General features: G+C 33.3%; 2 protein-coding genes across 4 annotated transcripts; both read right to left on the bottom strand.

Moving 5' to 3' along the window:
• Positions 1 to 2,667: 2,667 nt before the first annotated feature.
• On the bottom strand, positions 2,668 to 4,719 carry LOC145157758 (PRLI-interacting factor). Its single transcript, XM_079076756.1, has one exon. It carries the CDS (start codon positions 4,277 to 4,279, stop codon positions 2,930 to 2,932), a length of 1,350 nt encoding a protein of 449 aa, XP_078932882.1. The 5' UTR covers positions 4,280 to 4,719; the 3' UTR covers positions 2,668 to 2,929.
• Positions 4,720 to 17,880: 13,161 nt separating this feature from the next.
• LOC145157741 (uncharacterized) lies at positions 17,881 to 23,028 on the bottom strand. Of its 3 annotated transcripts, none has more exons than XM_079076745.1 (7): positions 22,788 to 23,028; positions 22,455 to 22,630; positions 22,076 to 22,362; positions 21,599 to 21,738; positions 21,099 to 21,506; positions 18,526 to 19,238; positions 17,881 to 18,449 (listed from the first exon to the last, which is right to left on the bottom strand). In XM_079076745.1, the coding sequence occupies exons 6-7, from the start codon at positions 19,229 to 19,231 to the stop codon at positions 17,986 to 17,988; spliced, it is 1,170 nt and encodes a 389-aa protein (XP_078932871.1). In that variant the 5' UTR covers positions 19,232 to 19,238; positions 21,099 to 21,506; positions 21,599 to 21,738; positions 22,076 to 22,362; positions 22,455 to 22,630; positions 22,788 to 23,028; the 3' UTR covers positions 17,881 to 17,985. The 3 variants fall into 3 exon arrangements, with proteins under 3 accessions (XP_078932871.1, XP_078932864.1, XP_078932876.1); XM_079076738.1 differs by having other exon boundaries at positions 21,599 to 21,875; positions 22,788 to 23,027; XM_079076750.1 differs by lacking the exons at positions 17,881 to 18,449; positions 18,526 to 19,238 and adding exons at positions 19,297 to 20,120; positions 20,228 to 20,535 and having other exon boundaries at positions 21,599 to 21,875; positions 22,788 to 23,025.
• Between the last annotated feature and the right edge of the window lie 157 nt (positions 23,029 to 23,185).

The following is a 23,185-nucleotide window of genomic DNA, read 5'->3' as shown; positions in this document are numbered from 1 at the left end:
AATGGCGACCTGCAAAAATATCAACAAAAAAAAGTCGTAGGCCAATTAGATTTTTGCAAATAATGACCTGCAAAAATTGTGGTTTTATGGTCATTATTCACTATTTTGTTGAAAAACTATAGAAAAATGTTTATTATTGTCATTTTCCTCTTAATTTAAGTCATTTATTCGGATTTTCAATCGTAATTTTTATTATATTACAGGCGGTAATGACCTAGGAGGGTAATAAGGTTTTAATTTTGTCTACATTAGGTCTCTAAGATCTTTTTTGTACATATTACATTAACATGGTTGTTATAACCGTTTAAAGAGGGTAATAAGGTTTTAATTTTGTCCACATTAGGTCCCTATTTTTAATATTTTTATCATTTCATCCAATTCTTTTACAATTTATATTAGTAGTATCTGGTTAGATGGTTTCATCATTTCGTCTTTCCATTTTAGTCGTCCATTCACCGCAACCAGTAGTTTCAATTGAAAGATTACATAACAATTTTTTTTATCGTTTTAACAAAAAAAAAAAAATTCGAAGTCGTAATGATTAAGGATATGTTTGGCGCGCCTCAGCTAACTGATAAACTAGCTTATTTTTCGATTTTTTTTAAGTTGTCATGTTTGACAAACCAAAAAGTAGCGTTTTAAAATGCTACTTTGACAAACTTTTTAAAAGTTTTTTTTTATTATTTTTCAAGTATAGCCTTAATTAATTATAGAAAACATATTTTTTAAATGTCCTTTTATGTCATTATATAAATTTCAGATAGTTTATCAGCTAATGGCGGAACCAAGATCAAAGTAAATAAGTATCCCCGACACGTAAAGGGGTATCCCCAGCAAGTAAAGGGGTATCCCCGACAAATCTTGTATCTCTAATCTCTTTTAGAAGGGTTAATGACCTAGGAGAGTAATAAGGTTTCAAATTTGTCCACATTAAGTCCTTAAGGTCTTATTTTTTACATATTACACCAACATGGTTGTTATAACCGTTTAAATGTTGCCCCGTTAATGTTTAAAGTGATGACATTTAAACGGTTGTAACAACTATGTTGGTATAATATGTACAAATAAATACCTTAAGGACCTAACGTCGACAAATTTGAAACCTTATTACCCTCCTAGGTCATTAACCCTATTATAGTTGATTCATCAGCAATAAGCTTGGACATCCCATATGAAATATTTCAAGTTTAAACATTAAGGGTTTCAAATATTACGGGTTTTAATTAAAAGATGACAAAAAAAAAGTATGTGACAATTCTAAAAGGGCTCCTTATTATCATTGCAAATGTTAGTCTCCTCCCAAAATCTTGCCAATTCGGTATAAATTCAATATTTTTTGAGACTGTTTTATTTTATTTACATAATGTTAAAAAAATTTGTCTCGGTCTGTTGTATTAAACAATTTGGCAAGGATTAACAGTAAATATATTTTCATTTTCTTAGTATTAATTTTTTATTATTAAAATTAATTTAAACTGTTTGTTCAGATTTTATATCATTCTTTTATTTTTTATGCAATACCAATGTTTTAAAAACCGGTTTTTTAGTTGTATCAGTATGATGACCGGTTTCGGGTTTAACCGGTTCGACCGCCGGGTAAACCAGTTTATATAATTTTCTTCTTTTTTCCTATTTCCTACACATGTATACATATATAAATCATTAATTTGACGTTTAAAAGTTCAAACATTAAAAATAAAAATAAAAATAAGTTGTAGATCAATCCAAAAACATTAAAATAACACATAATCATAAGTTTTAGTGTTTTACATCAATCTGTATACATCAAAAATAATATAAAGTATAATAGCGAAACAAAATATAGTTTTAGATGAATACAAACACATCAAAAAATTTTATAACATTTAACATATGTTTTTATTTAGAGAAAACTAAATAAATTTGAAAAAAGTCACCAAAGTTTATTATGCAAATGGTTTTTTCATGTGTTTTTATTCGATTTAACCGGTTCAACCGGTTTATCTTGACCAGTTCAACCGGGTTTTTCTAAAAACCGGCCGGTTCAATCCGATTCAGAAATCGATGATAGCTGAACCGTTCCCTCCCGCGGTTTCCGGTCCAACCGGCCAGTTCAAACCGGTTTTTAAAACATTGTGCAATACATGATATAAATTTAGATATATAATTGAGACGTTATAATTTTATCTATATAAGTATAAATTTGTCATAATCTTATATATATTAGATATAAAAATATTTTAGGTGGAAATTTTTGTTTTTCTTTAAATCGTTATAGAGTACCTTTTTCTCTTTTATATTTGTTATAAAGTACGTTTTTCTTAAAACCTAATACTTCGAATATATTACTGGTATCATTTTATTTTTATTTTACCTTTACAACTAGTTTAAGCAGTTTAGGCTTATTTTCTATCATAATATCCAAAATATCCTCGGGTTTCCATGCGTCGGCATGAATCCTTAGTGTTATCACATTTCACTATCAAAATGTTATTCGGAATATTTTCATACAACATTCAAAAATTCAAATATTTTATCACTTTCAGAATTGGAAACAAGATTTTTGAGATCTCAAAAACTTGCGTTACATACCATTTTCTCGATGCCATTTTTCCCAAAACTAACCAAATCAAACTATCGAGTATAGACATCACTAAAAAAAACATTACTTTCCTTTAATAAAAGAAATCATGAACGACAATATTATTTAACATTTAAAAACATCAGGCCAAATGTTTACATCAACTGCTTCAACAACATCAAGTACCCTAATTTCACCTAAAACTAAAAAAATAACAAGGAAAATCAACAAAAAATAATAAAGAAAAAAAAACTTAAAGCTTCTGTCATGTTTTGTAAATTTGGATAAAAACTTTGATTGATCAAGAAACCTGACAGAAAAACAGATTCCATATTAACACAGGAATTTATATTTCTATGATTTCTTACCTCATAACACCATATCTGCAACTCTTTCTTCCTCCTTTACAACTTCATCTTTACCATTTTCTTCCAACACTTCATTCTTCTTGTCATCGTTTTCCTTTACATCTTCGATTGTCTGAACACCCTTTTCAATGCTATCTGATTGCTTTAATTCAGTATTATTATTATCTCCATTGTTATTATCCTCTGAACATTGACTTCTTTCATTGTTATCCTCCATTGATCTTCCATACCCTCTGCTTTCACTTTCATTTTCAGAATCATTCTCCACAACCTCTTCAATCAGTCTTTCTGCTCCCCTTCCTTGTCTCTCCAAACACTGCAATCTCATCCTCAAATCATCAAACTCCCTTTCCATCAAGAACAATCTTTCCTTCAGTATCAGATTCTCTTCTTCCAGTTGAGCTATATGTGTATCTTGATCATCAACTCTGTTTTCCAAAAGATAACTACTATGATCAGCGCCATTGTAGTTTGGGTAAATCATTTCGAACCTGCTCAAGTCATGATCCAGTCTCCTTTCTACCTCAACATGTTCTTCAACGTCACTCTCACTTGACCCACCTTCATCTTCTTCATCTTCTTCAGGTGCTTCGGCTTCATTTGATCTAAGTCTGATTAACCCTTTCATTGATCCATACCCATCAACACCCCACTCTTCTTTCGCCATGTCTACTAAAACTTCTCTGGATGGAGAGAAAATCGGGGTGGGTAGAACAGCAGGTGTTACCGGACATGGTGATACTAGAGATGTAATGCCGCCGGCTTTTTTGGCGCGGATTAGAAACGATGTGGTGTTTCTAGGAGCAAAAGGAGCGGATCTGCCGTTATGATTGAACTTCTTCTTCGGGAAGTATCTTCTAGCTTTCAAACGATTCTGTTGTTGTAGTTCGTTAAGCGTAGGGGGGTTATATCCAGCCCCACCGCCGCCGGTGTTGTTGATAAGACTACCACCTCCGCCCATCACCGGTAATTCCTTCCGGTTGTTGTTGTTATTCATCCATTTGTCATTTCCTTTCTTCCCTTTCCAATTCTTGTTGTTTCTTGGTCCCATAGACTTCAATGAAGACGAAGGAAGTCCAGAAGGCTTCATGTTAAGGTTTTGGAACTTGAGTTGATCCACTTGTGGCGGAGGCCACATGCCATAGCCACCACCACCACCACGGTGGTTCAACGATTGATTCACCATCATTTGCGAAGGATTCATCAACTGGTTCACAAACATCTGAGGGTTCTGGTTATTCATTACCTGCTGTGGCTGACTCATCACAGGCGGCAACGGCTGTCCGATACTCATCATCTGCGACTGATTCGCCATTTTCGATTGATTCATCATCTGAGACTGATCGTTCATCAGGACTGCTAACTGAAATCAGTCTATAAGCCTCCGAGAACAAGTCGGTATCAACAAATCGAAAACCTCTTTCAAATTCAAACGATGATTCCAAACAGATCGAAAAGAAAACTACAACAAATTCAAAACCCTAAGGCTCCTAATTTCGAGATCGTTAAACAATAAAATAAGTAAATGAAAAATAATCGCGATTCAAACACAATTGTAGCTAAATTACTGATCAAACATCACATACCAGACCAAATTGAAAAACAACAAACCCTAAACCTATCAGAAAACAAGATTGATTCTCGATATTCACGATTATCTGTCCGATCTAACACAAACAAGGTTAAGATTAACGGTTTTCAGCCACAGAATAGACGATTTGATTTTATGAATATCAAGAATTTTGTTTTGCGATGTTTAGTTCTCGTTTTGGGAATCGCGAAAGGTAGCGTTTATGTGGAGGCGAAGAATGCCCGTGGTTGATTTATATAGGCAGATAGATGATGATATGGACGGTTTTGATTTATTTGTTTGATCGGACGGCTGCAATCGGTTCTTACAAATCTGAGTCAGTTAAGGTTATATTTACAATTAGGAAAAAGAAACTTGATGACATCACTTTCAACAATCACGACCATTCATTGTATTTTCTTTATTAATTTCAACCTTTAGATCGTTTTGCATTATTCTGATGATGTCATCTTAAAGAAAAACAAATCACTGTTGATTAAACGCATTCCAAATTCGCTTGATTACAAAACGTCCGTGTGTAATAAACACTTTCCATGTTGAATTCGATAAATCAGCCACCTAATTAGCAATTTTTGATAAGTTAATGAGGATGATTGCAACATATTTGATTGAAATCCTTTCTGAATCGCTTCCTCAAGCTCAGCTATTACGCGATTACATCGTCTCTAGATTAGGGTTCTATATTGTTATTCATCTTTTCATTCTGATTAATCTTAACCAACAGAGCTATCGGATGATTCTAATCGTCTTCTCTCTCAAACACTAGAACTTAATAAACATTTGTTATATGTAGGTGCTTGAAGACGATTACAAAGATAGAATTCTGATTACTCAATCTACAAAAGAAAATAAGAAATTGAAGTTTTTATCCCCTTGCAACTCTATCATTTATCGATTGAAGAATCAATATTGATCTTACAGGTAACATCTTTAGATTATGGATTGATCAAGCCACTCAATGCATATTGACGACAGGTGTGTTTTTGTAAAAAGAATTGTGACGCTGTCTTTGTTTTTTCATTTGTAAGTTCAACATTTATGAACATATTCTTGATTTCTTTTTGCGATTTTTGTACGATTTTGAGACAATTGCTGAAGATTGCATTGAAAAGTGGTGCTTTACGTCATGACATCCTTACTTTAGGGTTTTGGTCCCCTGTTTGTGGTGGAGTGTGGGTGTATTTCAAATCATATGGTATTAACTCAGAAAGCACTCGTACCAGTTGCACCATTGTGAAAGGTTTTCATTTTTCTTTTATTCTTCAACTTCAAACTGTTAATTTGTTCCCATTCTTCCCCTGATCATTAACTAATCCATCACCAATTTTTTCTGAAACACAGATTTGTTGAGGATTCTTTGACCCGTTTGAAGAACTGGAAAACCTAAAAATCAATAACGTATGGCAATTGATTAAAAATTAGGAATAAGATGAACCCAATTTGGCGATAAAAATGAAGACGAAAAATAGGATCTTTGATGGAAAGGGAAATTGTACCGGGTGGGTTGTTTGATGACGATAGAAATCGTTCGTCATTTATTCACTGATTTCTAATTTCCTTTATTTTTTCAATCTGTTATGTGTATTTTTAAATACCCTTTGTTAATATTCTCAAATTTGATGGAACTTTAACTTATTTTAAATTTGTTTTCTAGGTGATGATTACAGAAAAGTCTCAAAGTTGAGTCACAATGCTATCGCTGCTTCAAAATCCCTCATCATACCCAATTTCTGTCACCGAAATTCTTTACCCAGTTGATACATAATGAAATTTGTACAATATGGGCATAACGATTCATACTACAGTGAGACCCCATAGAGTTATATACAACATATATTGGTGAGTATTGGGAATCTTTATCACAAAAACATTTGGTATATAAGGTCTGTAATTGTTCAATGATTTTACGATTTTTTTTTATTTCCCAGGTTCAAATTTGGATGCTTTCATGATTGCAGGTGAAATCCTTAATTTCACTATGACATGTAACTCGACAACTGATTACAAGCCATTTTTAAAAGAGGCTAATAGGTGGATCTGGTAGGGTGGGTTGGAAGGTAATACAACAAAACAAGTTTGCAATTACCTATTGTTGTGTTTCAAAGGAAGTAGTAACTATTTTCTTTTTCTCTTACAAAATGGCTAATAACATAATGAAAAGCTCATGCATATAATCTTTTTATGTCACTGGATAAACGTTTTGCTGGGATTAGTTGGGTTTGGAATCCACTGCTCTTCCTGTTCTTGTGATTAGTGTGGCTGTTGTTTCTGATTTTTGGTTAGGGAATACTTCAAGGTTGGTTGATGAGACCGGGAATCCAACTGGTGGATTGTTTGGGACAGTTGTTGCCACAATGGGGATGCTTAGTACTGTAGCTTACGTTTTGACTATATAGTAGTCTGATGTATTGTGTTTTGTTCTGTTGTTTGTTTTTGGTTGTTGTCAACACATATGATGAAGGGAATATCTCGGATCAAGCTTCACTACCGCCTATGTTTGGTTTGATGAATCCATCTTCTTCATTCTCCCTCTAAATTTGCACTCCATTTGTCTTCTTTTTCTATCTTCTGCTTTGTTTTCCTTCTCCCAGTCAGTTTATTCAATTTTTAAGTTGATCGAAGGAAATGGATAAATGAAAGATAAACATATAATTATATATATATATATATATATATATATATATATATATATATATATATATATAATTATATGTTTATTGCTTATTAGTGTTTATTGTTGATATCTGTAGGGTGGGACCTCAATATTTCTTGGATTCGTCGATTGCAACTGGCATCAGAATCGGATTACTTGAACTTTCCGGAGATTGAGATGTAAGATTTATAAACTTCACTTGCATATGTTTTCAGCTTGATTGATACATAAACAAATATAACCTTATGTCATGTTTTTTCATGGATAATATTTTTTTTCATTTGCATTTGGATTTGCAATTTGATTTATTTGGTATTGCCACAATATCCTAAGTTATATATAAAGTTGAATAATATTTGATAAATCCAGTTCAAGTGAAGGTTGGAAAAGTTAGCAGTCCAACAGAGAAATAATTTACAAATGAATTTTTTTAGATAAATATTTTCAAAAGTATAGTAATGAATGCTTTAGCTTTTGTAATTTAATTGACACAGGTCATGCATGACTGTCTCTCTTGTAGCTCTTCAATTTCAGAGTTCCATTGAATGTTATTGTTTTAACAATTCACTCAATTACACACAATCTTATACAGATAACAAAACATTCACCAAAGAGCATGTATTTCTGTTATTGATGTAAAGAAGATGATGCCTTCCTGAAATATGCTTTGTTCAACATCTGATATGGTAGGTTGTAATATTAGGCTAGCAATGATTATAAAATTTACAGGTTTGGGTTCTTATTGAAAGAATGCGTATTTATTTTATTTTGATTTGGGATTTGACCTACTAGATGATGGGGATGGACATTGGAATCACAATTTCTTTGGATTTTCGTTCAAAGCATCTATAAAAGGTATCATAAAATACATTTCAATTTGATATTTTTTTTGGTTTGTTGTTCTTTGAGTATTTTTATGGCCTTTTTTGAAAATCCAAAATATTTTTTGGTAGTTTCTATGGATTTTGAAAAATTAGCATTAATATATTCTTTTGATCCTTGATATTCACCCTAACAAAAATGAAACATACTTTAAGAATTTTTTTTGACCTTTTTTCTAATCGTATTTTAGCGAATTTTTTGATGGGTTTATCGTCACCATCTGCTACCACTGCCATTACAATTTCTTTTTTTATTTAGTTTCAATTTTGATTCGCCATGGGAGCATACCTGTTCTACTTCCTTGAAGCAAAGTGAGTACATAGCAGCCATCAAGATAGATGAATTGAACAAAGGTTGAAGATGTCTTGCATTTGTAGGTTATTTATAATTGTTAAACCTCTGTTCCTATTTATGTTATAATAAATATAATACTTTATGGTTGTTTTTGTTTTTTTTACTGCTAAGCAATTCCTTATAATGAGAGTAAAGGACAAATGGAAGTGGAACCAATCCCACAATAACTACCTTTTTTGTTTTATTGTTATTTTTGTTGTTTAATAGTTAGTTATGAATTAGAATCTATTTTAATTTAGTAAATTAATTAATTTATATATTTTAGTTAAATCATTATCCCCTCCAATTTATCTAATTTTTTTTCTATTTTTTAAGAAAAAAGATTATTTCTTTTTAAGTAAAATTTTTGACTTTTTTCAAACAATTCAACCATGGAATGGAATCTCAGATTCCAATTCTGTCGGAACTTGAGAACCAAACGCAGTTGTGGAACACGAATGGGATCCTTCCACCAATAAAGAATAAGATTTTTATTACTTTTAATTTATCTCGATGGTCGGTTCTAATATTTTGATTATGCATTGTTTTTCCACAGACTATACCTAGCATGGAAGGTTCTATAGATATTGTTTCTTCTGGTCGTGGCTTGCAACAAATGGTAAATCATCTCAAAACATTTTTACTTTTTTGGTTCTTTTCTAGGGTATGATGTTGTTGTTGGAGGAATTACTCCAACACATCTTGGAGAAGGCAAGTCTACTACCAATGTTTGTAAACAATTTCAGTCTTTTTTGAATTCATGACATTTTTGTACTTTTCTAATTGTTTCAATTTCCAAGAGAAAGCAGCCTTAACATCACAAATCATCAGGAATTGATTTCATTTTTAACTGTGAAGAATGATGATGAGACGTAAGATCTAAATTTGTACATTTTCGTTCTTTTATTTTACTCTTTATACCGTATAATTGAAGTTAGTAGACGTGTGCTTGCAATTCAGGTTCTTTCACTTGACATAAATTAAGAAACAACTATCCCACACATGTTTTTTAGTTCAACTCACGCTAAAGTCCAAATATGCCATGCTGCCGATTATATGACGGGTAAATTTGAGGCAATTGTAATTGCTAATAAACATAATTTACTTATTTTGATATGTTTTAGTTTTTAAAATTAGTTTTGGAACATTTTTTAAGATTATTTGACATTTTGATTTATGTTTTATACGATGTGTTAAAAACAAACTTATAACAATTTCATGTTTTTTCAAAATCAGTTTTAACCAAAGATATAACCAGTTTTTTTTTTTTTTTAACCGATTTATCAATACAAAAACATATTAAACTAGTTTTAAGACAATTTAGAAGGATTATCAAGCTCAAGAAGTGTGATGATATTGTTTCTCATGCTATATTAGAAGCAATCCAACTGTTCTTAGCGCAAGGTTTGAACATTGAACTTCCTCTATGGAATTTTGTATCCCAATTATTACGCTCCCATCATGGGGAGCAATGTCTATCACATTAGATGATATGATACTAAAATCATCAGCATTCATGTACTATTTAGTTTGATCATTGACTAACTTAAATGATATAAACTCAAGTATAAATGAAAATGTTTTGAAAATTGAATTTTCCTTTTACGTATTACACATTCAAACACTAGAGAATTTGTGTTATGTATTAAACCATCAACCGATTTTGACTACCTAACGATAAGGCCAAGGGGTGTGGCTACGACAGAGGCCACACCACCCCAACCACATCATCACAAACACCGCCCCTCCACCGCGGTGGGGGTGCGGTGGAGGCCGCACTGTGCTCCCCAACTTCTTTCAATTTTCATTCCAATTGACCGTTGAACGGTCATATTTTAAAAAAAAAATGTTTCTTTTTCTTTCCCTTTTAACCTTTTAACATTCCTATGTAAACCTCAAACCTTTACAATTTTTTTTTTATCTTTCTACTACATTTCCTATCAAAAAAATTAAAAAAATGCCATCGTTCGATTCTTCTAAAGACTTTGGTGTTATTTTTGATGTTGTTGTCGCAACTGCTAAATTGGCGGAGTAAACGTATGAAGCTGCATGGAGTAGCACAGTTGGAAGTGCTGAACGAAGAACCCGAAGATATATTTATATAAATCGTGAAGAAACAAACTAACGCTTGATACAAGACTACTTTCAAAAGAATGCTACTTTTCAAGGGTACTACTTCCGAAGGCGTTTCAGAATGTTCAAACCTTTGTGCGAACGTATAGTCAAAGATCTAATGAGGGTGTGATTTTTTCCAACAACATCCTGATGCTAGAGGTACACTCGGTTTCACTCATTTACAAAAATGCCTGATGCGTTGGACGAGAGTTTTAGGATGTCCGCTAGGATTGCACGAGATAGTCTCCATTATTTTTGCAAAACTATTATTCAGCTTTATGGGCCAAAATATTTACGCAATCCTATAGGTAATGGCATCATCAAATTGCATTCTCATCATGCTAGCGTACATGAATTTCCTAGAATGTTAGGAAGTTTAGATTGTCTACATTGGACACGAGAAAACTGCCTTACCTCACACCATGGTCAATGCAATTTTCCCGAGGTGATCATGGTCATCCAACGATCATACTTGAAGCAGTGACATCATAGGAACTGTGTATTTGACAATTTTTTTTGGTTCTCTTGGTTCGCTTAACAACATTAGCGTTCTTAATCGTTCACATATATTTAATCGTTCTTAATCGTTCCCTTATGGAATATCTGTAGATGTTTCTATGTCTTTTTATGCGTTCCCCCGCGTTTAACGCGGGTCATAATCTAGTTATATTATAAAAAACGTTTTTGTTAAAATATCAAAAAATCTTATAATTAATATTATTTACTTTTTCTTAAAGCCAAATTGAAATTTTATAAAGTACTCTTAAACTTATATTAAACTGATATTGAAGATTTTTTTTTATAGAATTTTAAATATAATTTTCATAAAGCAATTTAATTATCATCGTACAATGAGTGAGATGGCAAACGGGCAACAAGTTGCGCCGCTAAGCCTTTTTGTATGATAAAGCTAATTCTTTTAAATACTACATCCGATGATCTAAGAAATATAATATTACTATGCATGATCCGTAAAATGCGAAAATGTAACGAGGCATATGATCTATTTCTTTTGATTGAGTGTCGATACTTTTTGAGTCTCCCTCCGTAGGCGCGCAAAACAACCTTTACAAAGTCTGAACGATTGTCGACCACCAGATCCCTAAGCTTTCTTTCGATTACGTCTGCTTCCTAAAAACCTTGTATGTCTTTTTATCGTAACAAAAATGAATACATAAAAATTTATTCTAAATTATACAAGTAAAATAATAATTAAATTGTTAAAACGAAACATCTAATTTGTAAGCTCTGTTTGACTTACTATTAAAAGTTGGAAAATATGTTATTCGCATAAAGATTTAGGGATTAAGTCTTGTTTGAGAAATTGATGTTACGAGTTGTTCAAAAATCACTATTAATTGAACTTTTAAATATTTGAGACTATTATTCATTTAGAATAAAATATAAATTTTAATCAACATATTTTAGAATTTGTCACTTTTGACAATACAACAACACAACATACCTTCTGAATCTCATTAGAATATGATAGGAAAGATGGATGTCGACATTTATAACTTTAAGAGTGATTGTGTCATATAGATGACCTCTTGCATAGGCATAATCGAGAACTTGCAAATGATGCAAATAAGGTGAAAGTAAGTCGAAGAGTATTGCCAAGTAAATACATGAGAAATCCATAAAACAAGCATATGAATCTTAGAACATGCAAATAAGACCAATCAATAAAGAAGTAACTATTTGGGTTTGTGGTGACTTGGTAAGACATGTGGAATATATGGTGAGTAACACGTTCACCTGTGTTCAAATCCTGACACTACTTAGAATATAATAGGCTAGGTACTCATCTACTATGATAGTTATCGTCTTCACCCTCATATATAACGTCATGTCATCAGAAGAGTAAACAATTTTATGCCAAGCTTAACGTTATCCTTAACTTCGTGACATGATGCTATCTCCACCTCTTAACTCAAGCATTAATGCCTATAATCTCTTCACTATTGTTAATGATAGACTCATTTGGACATATACATGACAGTTAAGCCATCATTCCCTAAATTTGTTGGTAATGCTCACCACTCTTAATGTATTTCTTAAAAAATGCATTAAGTATCATATATATCTAACAAAGTTCAACCACACATCTACTTCAACATCCTCAATTTTGTTTCTTAATTTTTCTTTTCACGATCCTTTTTTCTTGCTTAATACGTGGATTCATATAACATGTCAAGCCTAATAGCTACTTTATAAAACTTCATTTTCAGTTTCAATGGGACCTTACTAGCAAATTAGACTCTTAAGGTCGCCCTCCAACTTAAGTGACCCCACCTTTAAGCGATGGGTGACATATCCATCTACACATCCTCCGTTGTGGATCATAGACACCAAATATTTAAAACGTTACTTGAGGATAAGAGTTTGATTCCTTATAGTTACGTATACGCTTTCTTCATTCGTTTCCCCCATTAATATTACACCAAAGATACTTCATTTTAACAAAGTTGATATGTAGTCCTTTTTCTTATAACATCGTTCTCCACGTATCCAACTGATCATTTTATTTCAATCATATACATAACCATCGACACAATGTCATGGTCAAAACTATACACGAAGGCACTCTCCCTCGGATCTCACGTGACATATAGTAAAAGATCAAGGCGAAGATATACATATTGAGATCTGAACCCTCGTGGAGCCTAATATCAACCAAAAAGGACGATGTGTTACCAAATAAGGTATGCACATATGTAGAGTAACAACAACACATATAGTGTATATCCATTACATGTTTTGTTGGGACATTTCTTTACTCCAAGGTCCTCCAAATCACCTTTAGCATACATTAACGTGTGTCTTCTCCAAATCAATGCATGAATACAATGCAGAGAATATTAATTTTAAATTATATATGAATGGTCATAGTGTACAACAATTGTTAAAATCTATAGATTTCTTAGTCCATATTCACATTTGGAAGACGAATATGAATTAATAATATCTATGTGAATGATCGCTAATTTAGATATATCAAATTTATATGTGAATTCGAACAAAAGTTCATTTTCACATGTGAATTTTAATTAAATTATATATGAATCTACATAATTTCACTTGATTTTTTTTAAGGATTTCAAGTTTTTGATCATACACAAATAAATTTATTGATAGTCATAGATTAATTTACTAAAATTCACATGTAAATGATCAATAATTGTTGGAAAATCGGATAAATAAGCATTCATGTGCTATTTCTTTATAAAAAAATTGATACAATTAAGTTTCACATGTAAATTTGAACAAGATTTTGAAAAAAAAAGTTGTTTTTTATATATCAATATTATGTCTATTTAAAGAGTACAAAAATTATGAAGTTTTATATATTTATTTATTTATTTATTTTTCATATAAACTAACATCTAACTATTAAAGAGTACAAAAGTTCATTTTCACATGTGGTATTCGTTTTTTATATATCAAGATATATCTCTCATGAAAATTTACGAAAAACAGTGAATTTTGGTATATTTTGTTTTTTTCCAATAAAAAGCGTGACTTAATAATAAAAATAAAAATAAATAAAACATGAAATAAGTTATTTGCTATGATTCGGTGCATGCACGCCCAAAGTCGTTACCAACCCCTATTTTATTTGGTCATTGGATTTCCAACGCTTACTATTGATGTTATTACTCAGACCTTTTTAATCATGAGTTAAAGTGAGCATATATAGTTCAATACATATCGACGGAAGGCAAACGAACAACAAGTTGCGCCGCTAGCCCTTTTTGGATGGCAAAACTAATACTTTGAAAACAACATCTGTGGATCTATAAGATATAACATTAGAATGCATGACCCGTTAGACTCTGTTGAGGAGCTCCAACGCCTCTGGTGCGAGAAAACCAAATGTATCAAATGAAAAGGTACAAACACATGTTGATTTTCTATACATGCATTCTCGTGCTTTGCCACTTTGCACGCAGCGGCTTTCAAAGCGGCATTTCCTGTTGTGAAACCCTCGTTCCTCAAACCGACGAGAGGAAAGACCCCAATAAGATCCACACAAGCGTGTTTCCCTCCTACCCATCTAAAGACCAAAATGTCAGCCGGCCTGAGTGTGGATCTTACGTCCTACGGGTCCGTCAAAAAGTTCACCGACGCTTCTTTCTTCACGGAAATACCAGCATACCAACAAACATCAAATAGAACATCCCTAACCACATCATGTCGATACTTGAAACCAGGGAGCTCTCTATAATGAACCGTATGTTCCCCAAAAATGTCAAAACATGCCTTGCGGCAAACTGGGCATATCTCGTCAACTGGGAATAGAGGAATCATAAGGCAGTAACGAATGATAGTTCGGTACTCCACATGAGACATATGTTGGACGATGCCATCAATAGGGATAGTTAGCAGAAAATCCCGAGCATGAGGTGTACGAAGACATTTAAAAACTGCTTTCTGCCTAACAGTCATGTCGAAATCGACTTCCATATCTTTGAGGATTTTGCTAAAAAGGACACACGTCAATGCTTTTTTGGGATTTAGGGGGACGGTGTCCTTATTAGTGAAACCGCTACAGTCGAATCCCAAAATCGTATCGCAAAGACGAATCAAAGCACATAGGTAACCAGAGTCCATACCACATATGTCACTATCACGTAAGATGTGGTCGTGTAATGTCCAAGATTGGGCCCTCGATGCTACAAATGCATAGGAGGAAACCTCGTACGCTGAGTACAAACCTAAACCACCGAAACGAATAGGTAAGGAAGTCAAACGCCACTGGATGTCTCCAAAGGAGGGGCCTCCACATACCACCATACCCTCGATAGCCCCACACAATCATTTGTCAAATAACAAAGTTGTCTCTTCTATGTGCACCGATTGACATGTCCTTAAACAAAAGAAAAGTTTTGCAATGCCCATACATGATCAAAGGGGACCGTAGGATGGAAATGATGAGAGATGGATTTTTTTAGTCACTATTAAAGGTTTGTTTCTCATAATGGAGGGTTTTTATTATCGTGGCTATAATATTTTAATCAACATAAGTTTACCTTTTTATAGAGTTATATTCAGTTAGAAGTAAACTAAATTAGTCATAAACTATATATATATATATATATATATATATATATATACACACACACACACACACACTAGTGGTGTACCCGTGCAAAGCGGCGGACGACAAATAGTTTATTTTGGCAATTAGTTTTATTCTGAAACATGTTATATTTCAGGAAACAAAATGTAGATACATATTGTTATCCGTCATTGTGGCAACGAATAGTTGTAACACTCGCAATGCAAAGGAAAAAAATGCTTAGTATGCACAAGTTCAGGCCCTTATGGTTTGCGGATAATGGTTTTGGTTTAGGACATAGGGTTAATGCATGTTTAATAAACATATGACCTCGCAAGAGTCATCACCGAAGACTTGGAAGTAAAACCTTCCCTTATCCGGACTTGTCCAGGTGGCAATACCTTTGGTCCCTTGTCTGGACTTATTCACATGCAAATATGGATTAAAGTGGGTCATGAACCAAGGTAAATGGCCCAAAAACAAAATTGTTGTTTTGGGTTACGATCATAACTCTATTTACGTATGGTTTCAAAATATAGTAAACTAACCGTTTTTGTTAAGAAAATTTGCTATCAATGTTTTTGGTTTAATGTAAAAATATGTTGCTATTTTTGTGTTAAAAATAGTTTGTTCTTTTTAAAGTGTTGTTTTATTGTTTAAAACAAAAATACGATTAATAAAATTTATCCATGTTATTTATTTATTATAAAAATAAGTGTAAATAACTTTAAGTTTTGTTAATGCTTATTAGAATTGAAAATTAGATTGTTAAGAGTTCGTTATGAAAGGGAGGTAACTTTATGTTAGTTTTTTTTTTTTTTTTTTTTTGGAACGGCTTATGTTAGGTTTTGAAAAAAATAAATTTGTTTATTTTTTGTTATTAATCATTATTATTTATATTCCGATAACTTTTGTTGTGATCAAATATTTTCGCTTACGTATATTAATTGCAACAATGTTAAAATGAAAACCATAAATCATCAAATGAAATGAACTATAATTACTTAAAAAGTCAACAGAATTCACTTGCACACGATCCTTGTTTCTTGTATGATATATACTGTAAACTTTTCCAGTTTTCCAATACTTGTTTCTTAAAATCCAGATCTTGTGGTAGAAAACACGCATATAGTACAATTAGAAGAGCTTTACCATCTATAAAAAAAGCACCGATCACTTTCTTTTTCTTTCCCTTCCTTTTTCCTGAATTTCCAATTCTCAATTAAATCAATACAACAAAAGACACAACTCCAATGCATTACATCTTGCTATGTGTACTCACCAATTTTCAACTTATCCACATCTCGAAAAAAAATGATAAAAGCAAAAAGAAGAATTTTTAGAGATTTTACAAAAACATTCAATTCCCCTTTCTTTTCCACCGGATCATATAATCCTAAAACAATATTCCAAAAATACCATTCGTTTATTTTTCCATTCCAATCTTGCAACATCACAGAAGAACAATGCTTTTGATAATAGTCTTAATACTCTGACCATGTTGTTCACCCCTGACATTATCCATCTTCACTTAATGGTATAAGGACCAAATTACCCTTTACCCCATCATCACGCCATCTCCTGCAAACAAACTACACACATTCTTTTGATCTTATTAAGACCATTACACTCTATTTTATTTTTATTTTTATTGACACATGTAAACAAACTATAAAACTCACACTATAAAAAAAATAGGATATTGCGCAAGTAGTACTTTCCCATAGTGTTTTATTGGATTTTTGTATTAAGATCCATCACCCCATGGTTATGTTTATTTGATCTTAAATAAGCGTTCCATCTTAATAGCTTTGTCCACCTAAAAAAAAGTGAATTCCATGATTACATCATCATAAATTCAAATTCGTAAACCTAAAAGACGGGAATAGAAGAAACACAAATAACAAGAATTACTATGATCCAACAAAAGTTTCACCTTGTTTACCAAAAAATATTAAGTTTGCCAAATGTTTTACCTGTTGCAATTATACTCTCATGAGGAGCAAGAATGTCATCATGGAATAGCTCTTTGGTACCATTATAATTATAGAAAAAGCCAAAATTAATATAGTTTGTATGTATCTGAAATTGAATCATGTAGAATGATTTAGGTGCTGTTTGTTTTTCCGAAGTGAAACTGTCTGAAGTCTGCGGACCACCTCTGCAACCCTCTGCAGCAGAAGAGGTGGACCAAAGTGCTGCAGACTGTAATGAAAAGCATGTTTGTTTTTTTAATGGCTGCAGACTGCTGCAGATATTAAAAAATTTAAAATAAAATAATTTAATAAACCGAAAATAGTTTTTTAATACCAAAAATTTAATAATTGTAGTCTTAAAACATTGAAATAAAATTCAAACAACCAAATTAGTCTTACAATAATATTTTTAAATAAAATTCATACAACCAAACTTTAATAATTTTCATTCCATATTTTGCATCAATTGTTCGGCAATTTCATCTTTTAACTGGGTCATATATTCACGGTCCGCTGCAGTACCATGTGTTGGAATCTCATCTTCATCATTATCAACGACTGCATTGTTATTCCGAACTGAGACATTTGGTTCGTCATATCGTGCAAAAAACTCATCACGTAGTCTCTCTCTTCTTATAAAATTATGAAGCGCAAAGCATGCTAGGGTAATGTTTCGTTGTGTAACCAATGAGAATGGTGCCATCCTCTTCAATATAGGGAATCGTGCTTTCAAGACACCAAAAGCACGCTCAATGACATTCCGAAGTTTTGCGTGTGCATGGTTAAATTTTTCTTTATTCGTTAATGCACGTCTTTGACGGAAATCTCCAAGCCAATATCTCACATTACGGTACGGTGCCATAAAATCTCGAATGTTTGCATAAGCGGCATCACAAAGATAATATTTATCTGTAAAAAAATCAAAAAAAAAAGTCATTTATTTTTTCAAGCTAAGATAAAACTATTTAAATAACAATAAATTTACCTGGTGGTGGAAGCGGGAATGGTGCATGTGGATTTGCTAATGCTTCTGATAAAATTCTAGAATCGTGTGCTATCCCTTCCCAACCGGCCACAACAAACGTAAACATCATGTTGAAGTCACATATTGCCAATACATTTTGGTAACAATCGCCTTTTCCCCTACTTCTATATAAATCCCGTTTGTTTGCAGGGACAACAGCATGTATCAAAGTGCCATCAAGTGCACCAACTGCTCCCTTGAACACCCGTCGTAGCCTCCTATTATGTCCCGGAATGTTTGGATTCGGATTAAAAGAAGTTGGCACTATAATGTCATGTGCGAAAAGCAGCATTTTGTCCAACACTTCATGAAAAAACTTATGAATTGTTTGCTTTGAGTGTTGAAATCTCCGCTTGATAATCACATAACGTTGGTTATGACCGATCATCATCAAAAACATAGTCATCTTCTCCTCAACCGACACATGTTTGCTATCCTTTAACGCGTAGTTTACTCTAAAATGAGCACATAGCCGGACAAATGATTCACGGGACATGTGTAACACTTCAACACATTGTAGAGGATTACGGTGAAGTAATTCTAACGTAAATTCATGTCCCGTCATTTCCGAATCGTTGTCCCGCACTCGTTTTACACCCCTTTTCCAAAAGTAGCGGACGTACAAGTACATTAGAATTATGAGTAGTATCTTTTTGTCGTGATCCATTAGGAACCTATTAATCAACACAAGTTACCAAATATAAAACTCAAGTACCAAATAACATAACCAAATAACCAAAATACATAATCACATAGTTCAAGTTCCAAATACTACAAATAACATTCAAATACCAAATAGCCACATACTACAAATAACATTCAAGTACCAAATAACCACATACTACAAATAACATCCAAGTACCAAATAACCAAAAAACATAACCACATAGTTCTAACACATGCAATTAAAACCTAAACAATTCAAATATGTAAACTTAATGGACAATCTTTCCATCCTTCAATACTCCTAAACTTGTAGCTGTCATCTCGATCCATCCTCTTAATATTTGTGGATCATTAGGCAAATTTACCCACATCTCTCTCATATTCCTGGTCCCTCCAAAAATATGATAAGCAGCAAATCGTAAAGGGTCTACTGGGCCTAACTCGAGTAACTCTAGCTTCTCTAAACATTGGGGAATTGTTGGCCCTTGAGTCAAATGTCGTAGAGCTTTCTGCATCTCCAATGCTAAATCATCAGCAGTAATAGAAGCTTTAGGGGAGGCACTAGAAGGTGGCTCAGGTGAGGCACTAGCAGCTCGAGGTCTAGGAGTTGAGGGTTTAGCTCTTTTGTTGGGGTTACCAAAAGGTGAAGCAGCAGAAGATGGTGGCTGAGTGGTATGATTGGAAAAGATATCATCCTCATCTATGTTAACAGAAGGGGTGTCCATAAGTTGTAGTAGTGCGACATGGAAAGAAGATGATCCATGTCCCGATGGTGTTTGGGATGTGGCATAGCTGAGATTACCAGAGGCACTATTTCCATCAAAGAGTTCTGCACAAAGCTCTGGAAACAACAATGGGACAGTTTTCAAAGAAGCGGCTTTCGGATGTCCCTAAACCCAATCAATGTAACAAAAGTAGTATAAGAATAAATGACAACTATATAAACAAAATACATATTAATATATATATATATATATATATATATATATATATATACCTTTTTAAAGTCCTCCCACTCCTCATTTGTTAAGTTAAAAGTGTTTGTTTGAGGATTGTAAAGGTTGCCAGTTTTGTTTTTCAAGTATAACCATCCAGTGTATTTGGCTTTAAGGTTGTCATAGGCGTTTTTCAATTGTCTTTGACTCAAATCCACACCAAACTTTTCCTTAATGGCTGTTCCTAATTTGTTCCATGAATGTTTGTGCAAACTCAAACCTTTTCTACCCACATTTTGTACTTCTTCAATGCAAGTGTTCAATAAGAATTTTGTTTGCTCATTGTTCCATGTATGTTTATCTGCCATTGCTAATAAAAAAAAACCATATGGAATACATACTTTAGCACACATAACCATATACCAACAACTTTCAGCATAATTACAACTTGTAATGATGAAAATAATCAATTTCAACAAAGATTATTCATATTTCAGCAACAATTATGACACTTCAGCAACATTTTATGACATTTGAACAATATTTCATGACGTTTCAGCAACAATTTGTGACATTTCAGCAACAATTTGTGACAATTCAGCAATAATTAGTGACAATTCAGCAATAATTCAGCAATATTTCATTACAATTAAGCAACAACATATGACATTTTAAGCACAAATTGAAGAAATTGGGGCAAGAACAAAGATTCAAGAACAACTATTTGATATAAGGCATGAACTATTTGATAAGATTAGCACCAACAAGCAAATTCAAAGATTCAACAACAAAAATCAAACAATTAGTATGAAGCATGAACAATGAAGTAAAACACCAACAAAATCGAATTGTTGAAATATTCAAGACAATCGCTGCCTTCAGCAGCGAAAAACGAAAAAAAAAAAAAAAAAAAAAAAGAACAAGAAAACAAACCTGGAAGGACGACCGACGGAAGGGGAGAGGCCGGTGGGGGTTGCGCCGGAGGTGGCTGTGCCGGTGGTCGCGAGGTCGAGAGAAGGTAGGAGAGCTCCGCTCACGATCGACTTGCTGGAAGAATGGAGGTGGCCGCTTTTTTTTTTAGGGTTTAGTTTTGAAGAGGTTAGAAGCAATTTTCAAGTGCTGTCCCAAGCAGAGGACGGGAAGAGGTTTTTAATTTCGAAGGCTGCGAAAAAACAAACAGCTGCGGGAAAGAAAGTGCTGCGCCGCGCTGCACGAAGAGGTTTGAAGAGGTTTTTAATAAAAAACAAACAGCACCTTATATGCATCAGGAATGATGGAGACGTTTCGTGTCCGCCTTCCTCAAGAACACTCCCCATTTCATGTTCGCCTTCCTCAGCCTCCCTATTGTAGAGATCAAACCAACAAGGTGAAACAATAGATGATTTTCTTTTTTCATTAAAAACTTTAAAAATACCATGAAATTATATTATTACCCAATAACTTTTAACTTTAAGCCGTTAGAAAGTCTCCGAACACATGGACACCTTCCGGCTTCTTCAATGCTACAAATGTTGACCAGGTGTATCATGTGGCAGCAATTTCCATGGTTTGGTTTCCACTTCAACAATTATTACTATGCAAACATAGTGAGTGTCGAAAACAACATAAAGATCATCGTTGAATAGAAACTTTGTCACAACATCAGCACCAAAAGTGTAAAAAAAATCAAACGATCATTCATGGCCCACCCTTTGACATCTCTATGAAGATCTGACCATAAAATATCACAATTGAAATGATGATTCAACACATGCTTGTAGTGACAAAACGATTATTTTTATTCATGTTGAAATAAAAGGACACAATCTTGATGTAAGGGAGCCAAAAACCACAAAAAGCTAGAAGAAGAAATGGAGTTCAGACTAACATGTATTTTACCAAGAAAGGAGAAAGGGAAAACTTAAACTTACAAAGTTAAGAGACAGGATATAGATCCAAATGGTAAGCATCATAAGAAAATCTTTCACCCATTCCTGCCAAATAGTCTTAAAATCTTCTGGTTGAGCCCTAACAATAGTAGCAACAATAACAACGAATAGTTCAGACATTTCTTTTACTTCCTCCAACTTTATCCTACATAAAAAGACTCATAAAATCGATAGATCTGAGGTTGGTTAGAAAAAAAGGCCTTAGCTTTTGTGGCACAGGAACAGAGGGTGGTGGTTGATAGAGGTTTGTGACGTTACGACTTCCATATCTGTAAAGATAAACATAAAAAACCAAAGATATGCAAAGAAAATACGAAATAGTTCGTGTTTTTCTTAGAAAAACGAAAATAGTGCTGGCTACCAGATAAGTTCATGTCGTTGTTGAAATAACCACAATCGATTCATCTTGAATGAATGGAAGAAGGGAACCGCAGTTTGGTGGTGCGATGGAGTCGTGATGGTTGATCCATGGGGTTGATCCATGGGTTTGAATCAAGATCTGCCTAAATCGTGTATTTACCAAGTTCAACCAAAAACCTAAAATCAAATTAAACTTAAACAAATTCAAGATTCAAATAAAACCCCCATCGTTCATCAAAACCCTAAAAATATCCTTCAAACAAACAAGTTTTCAAATTAGAAAAAGGAAAAACGAAGAAGAGAGAAGCAGGCAGTGAGTTGTGATATACTTAACCTTGCTGGTAAAGATCAATGGTCAAAAGGTCGACAAAAGCTCTGGGAGAAGTTAGTGAAGCCGGAAAACGATTTTTACAAAGGGGATTGCGTATCGTAGCATACCGACTCCAAAGGTAACACAGTCGAACGATGATGACGGTGGTTTCAGGGAGATTTATGTTTAGAGAGAGAAATGTAATGTATAGTTTCTCTTGTTAGCGAAATACTATCCTAGCAGCCAAATAGAGATACGTTTGCCTTTATTTTAGGAATTAATCAGGTATTAGAGCGCTCGATTAAAGACTACTGGGTCAAAATTCCTATATGTATTGGTCGATAGTACGTTTAGCTTAGATGTTTGAACTATGCAGATTAATATCATTTTATTGGTCGTTAATTGTACTATTAGCTAAATTG

Source organism: Lactuca virosa, chromosome 1 (genome assembly GCF_052849685.1).
Source record: "Lactuca virosa cultivar CGN04683 chromosome 1, Lactuca_virosa_CGN04683_v6, whole genome shotgun sequence".
In the NCBI taxonomy this organism is placed as follows: Eukaryota; Viridiplantae; Streptophyta; class Magnoliopsida; order Asterales; family Asteraceae; genus Lactuca; species Lactuca virosa.
This window is presented reverse-complemented; position numbering and strand designations above follow the sequence as displayed.

What these genes read in the sequence shown, in the direction of transcription:
- LOC145157758 (XM_079076756.1), bottom strand. Translation starts at nt 4,279, where the DNA reads ATGAACGATCAGTCTCAGATGATGAATCAATCGAAAATGGCGAATCAG.
- LOC145157741 (XM_079076745.1), bottom strand. Translation starts at nt 19,231, where the DNA reads ATGGATCACGACAAAAAGATACTACTCATAATTCTAATGTACTTGTAC. An exon ending in ATTCCCGCTTCCACCACCAG is followed by an intron (nt 18,450 to 18,525) that starts GTAAATTTATTG and finishes ATTTTTTTACAG; the next exon opens with ATAAATATTATCTTTGTGAT.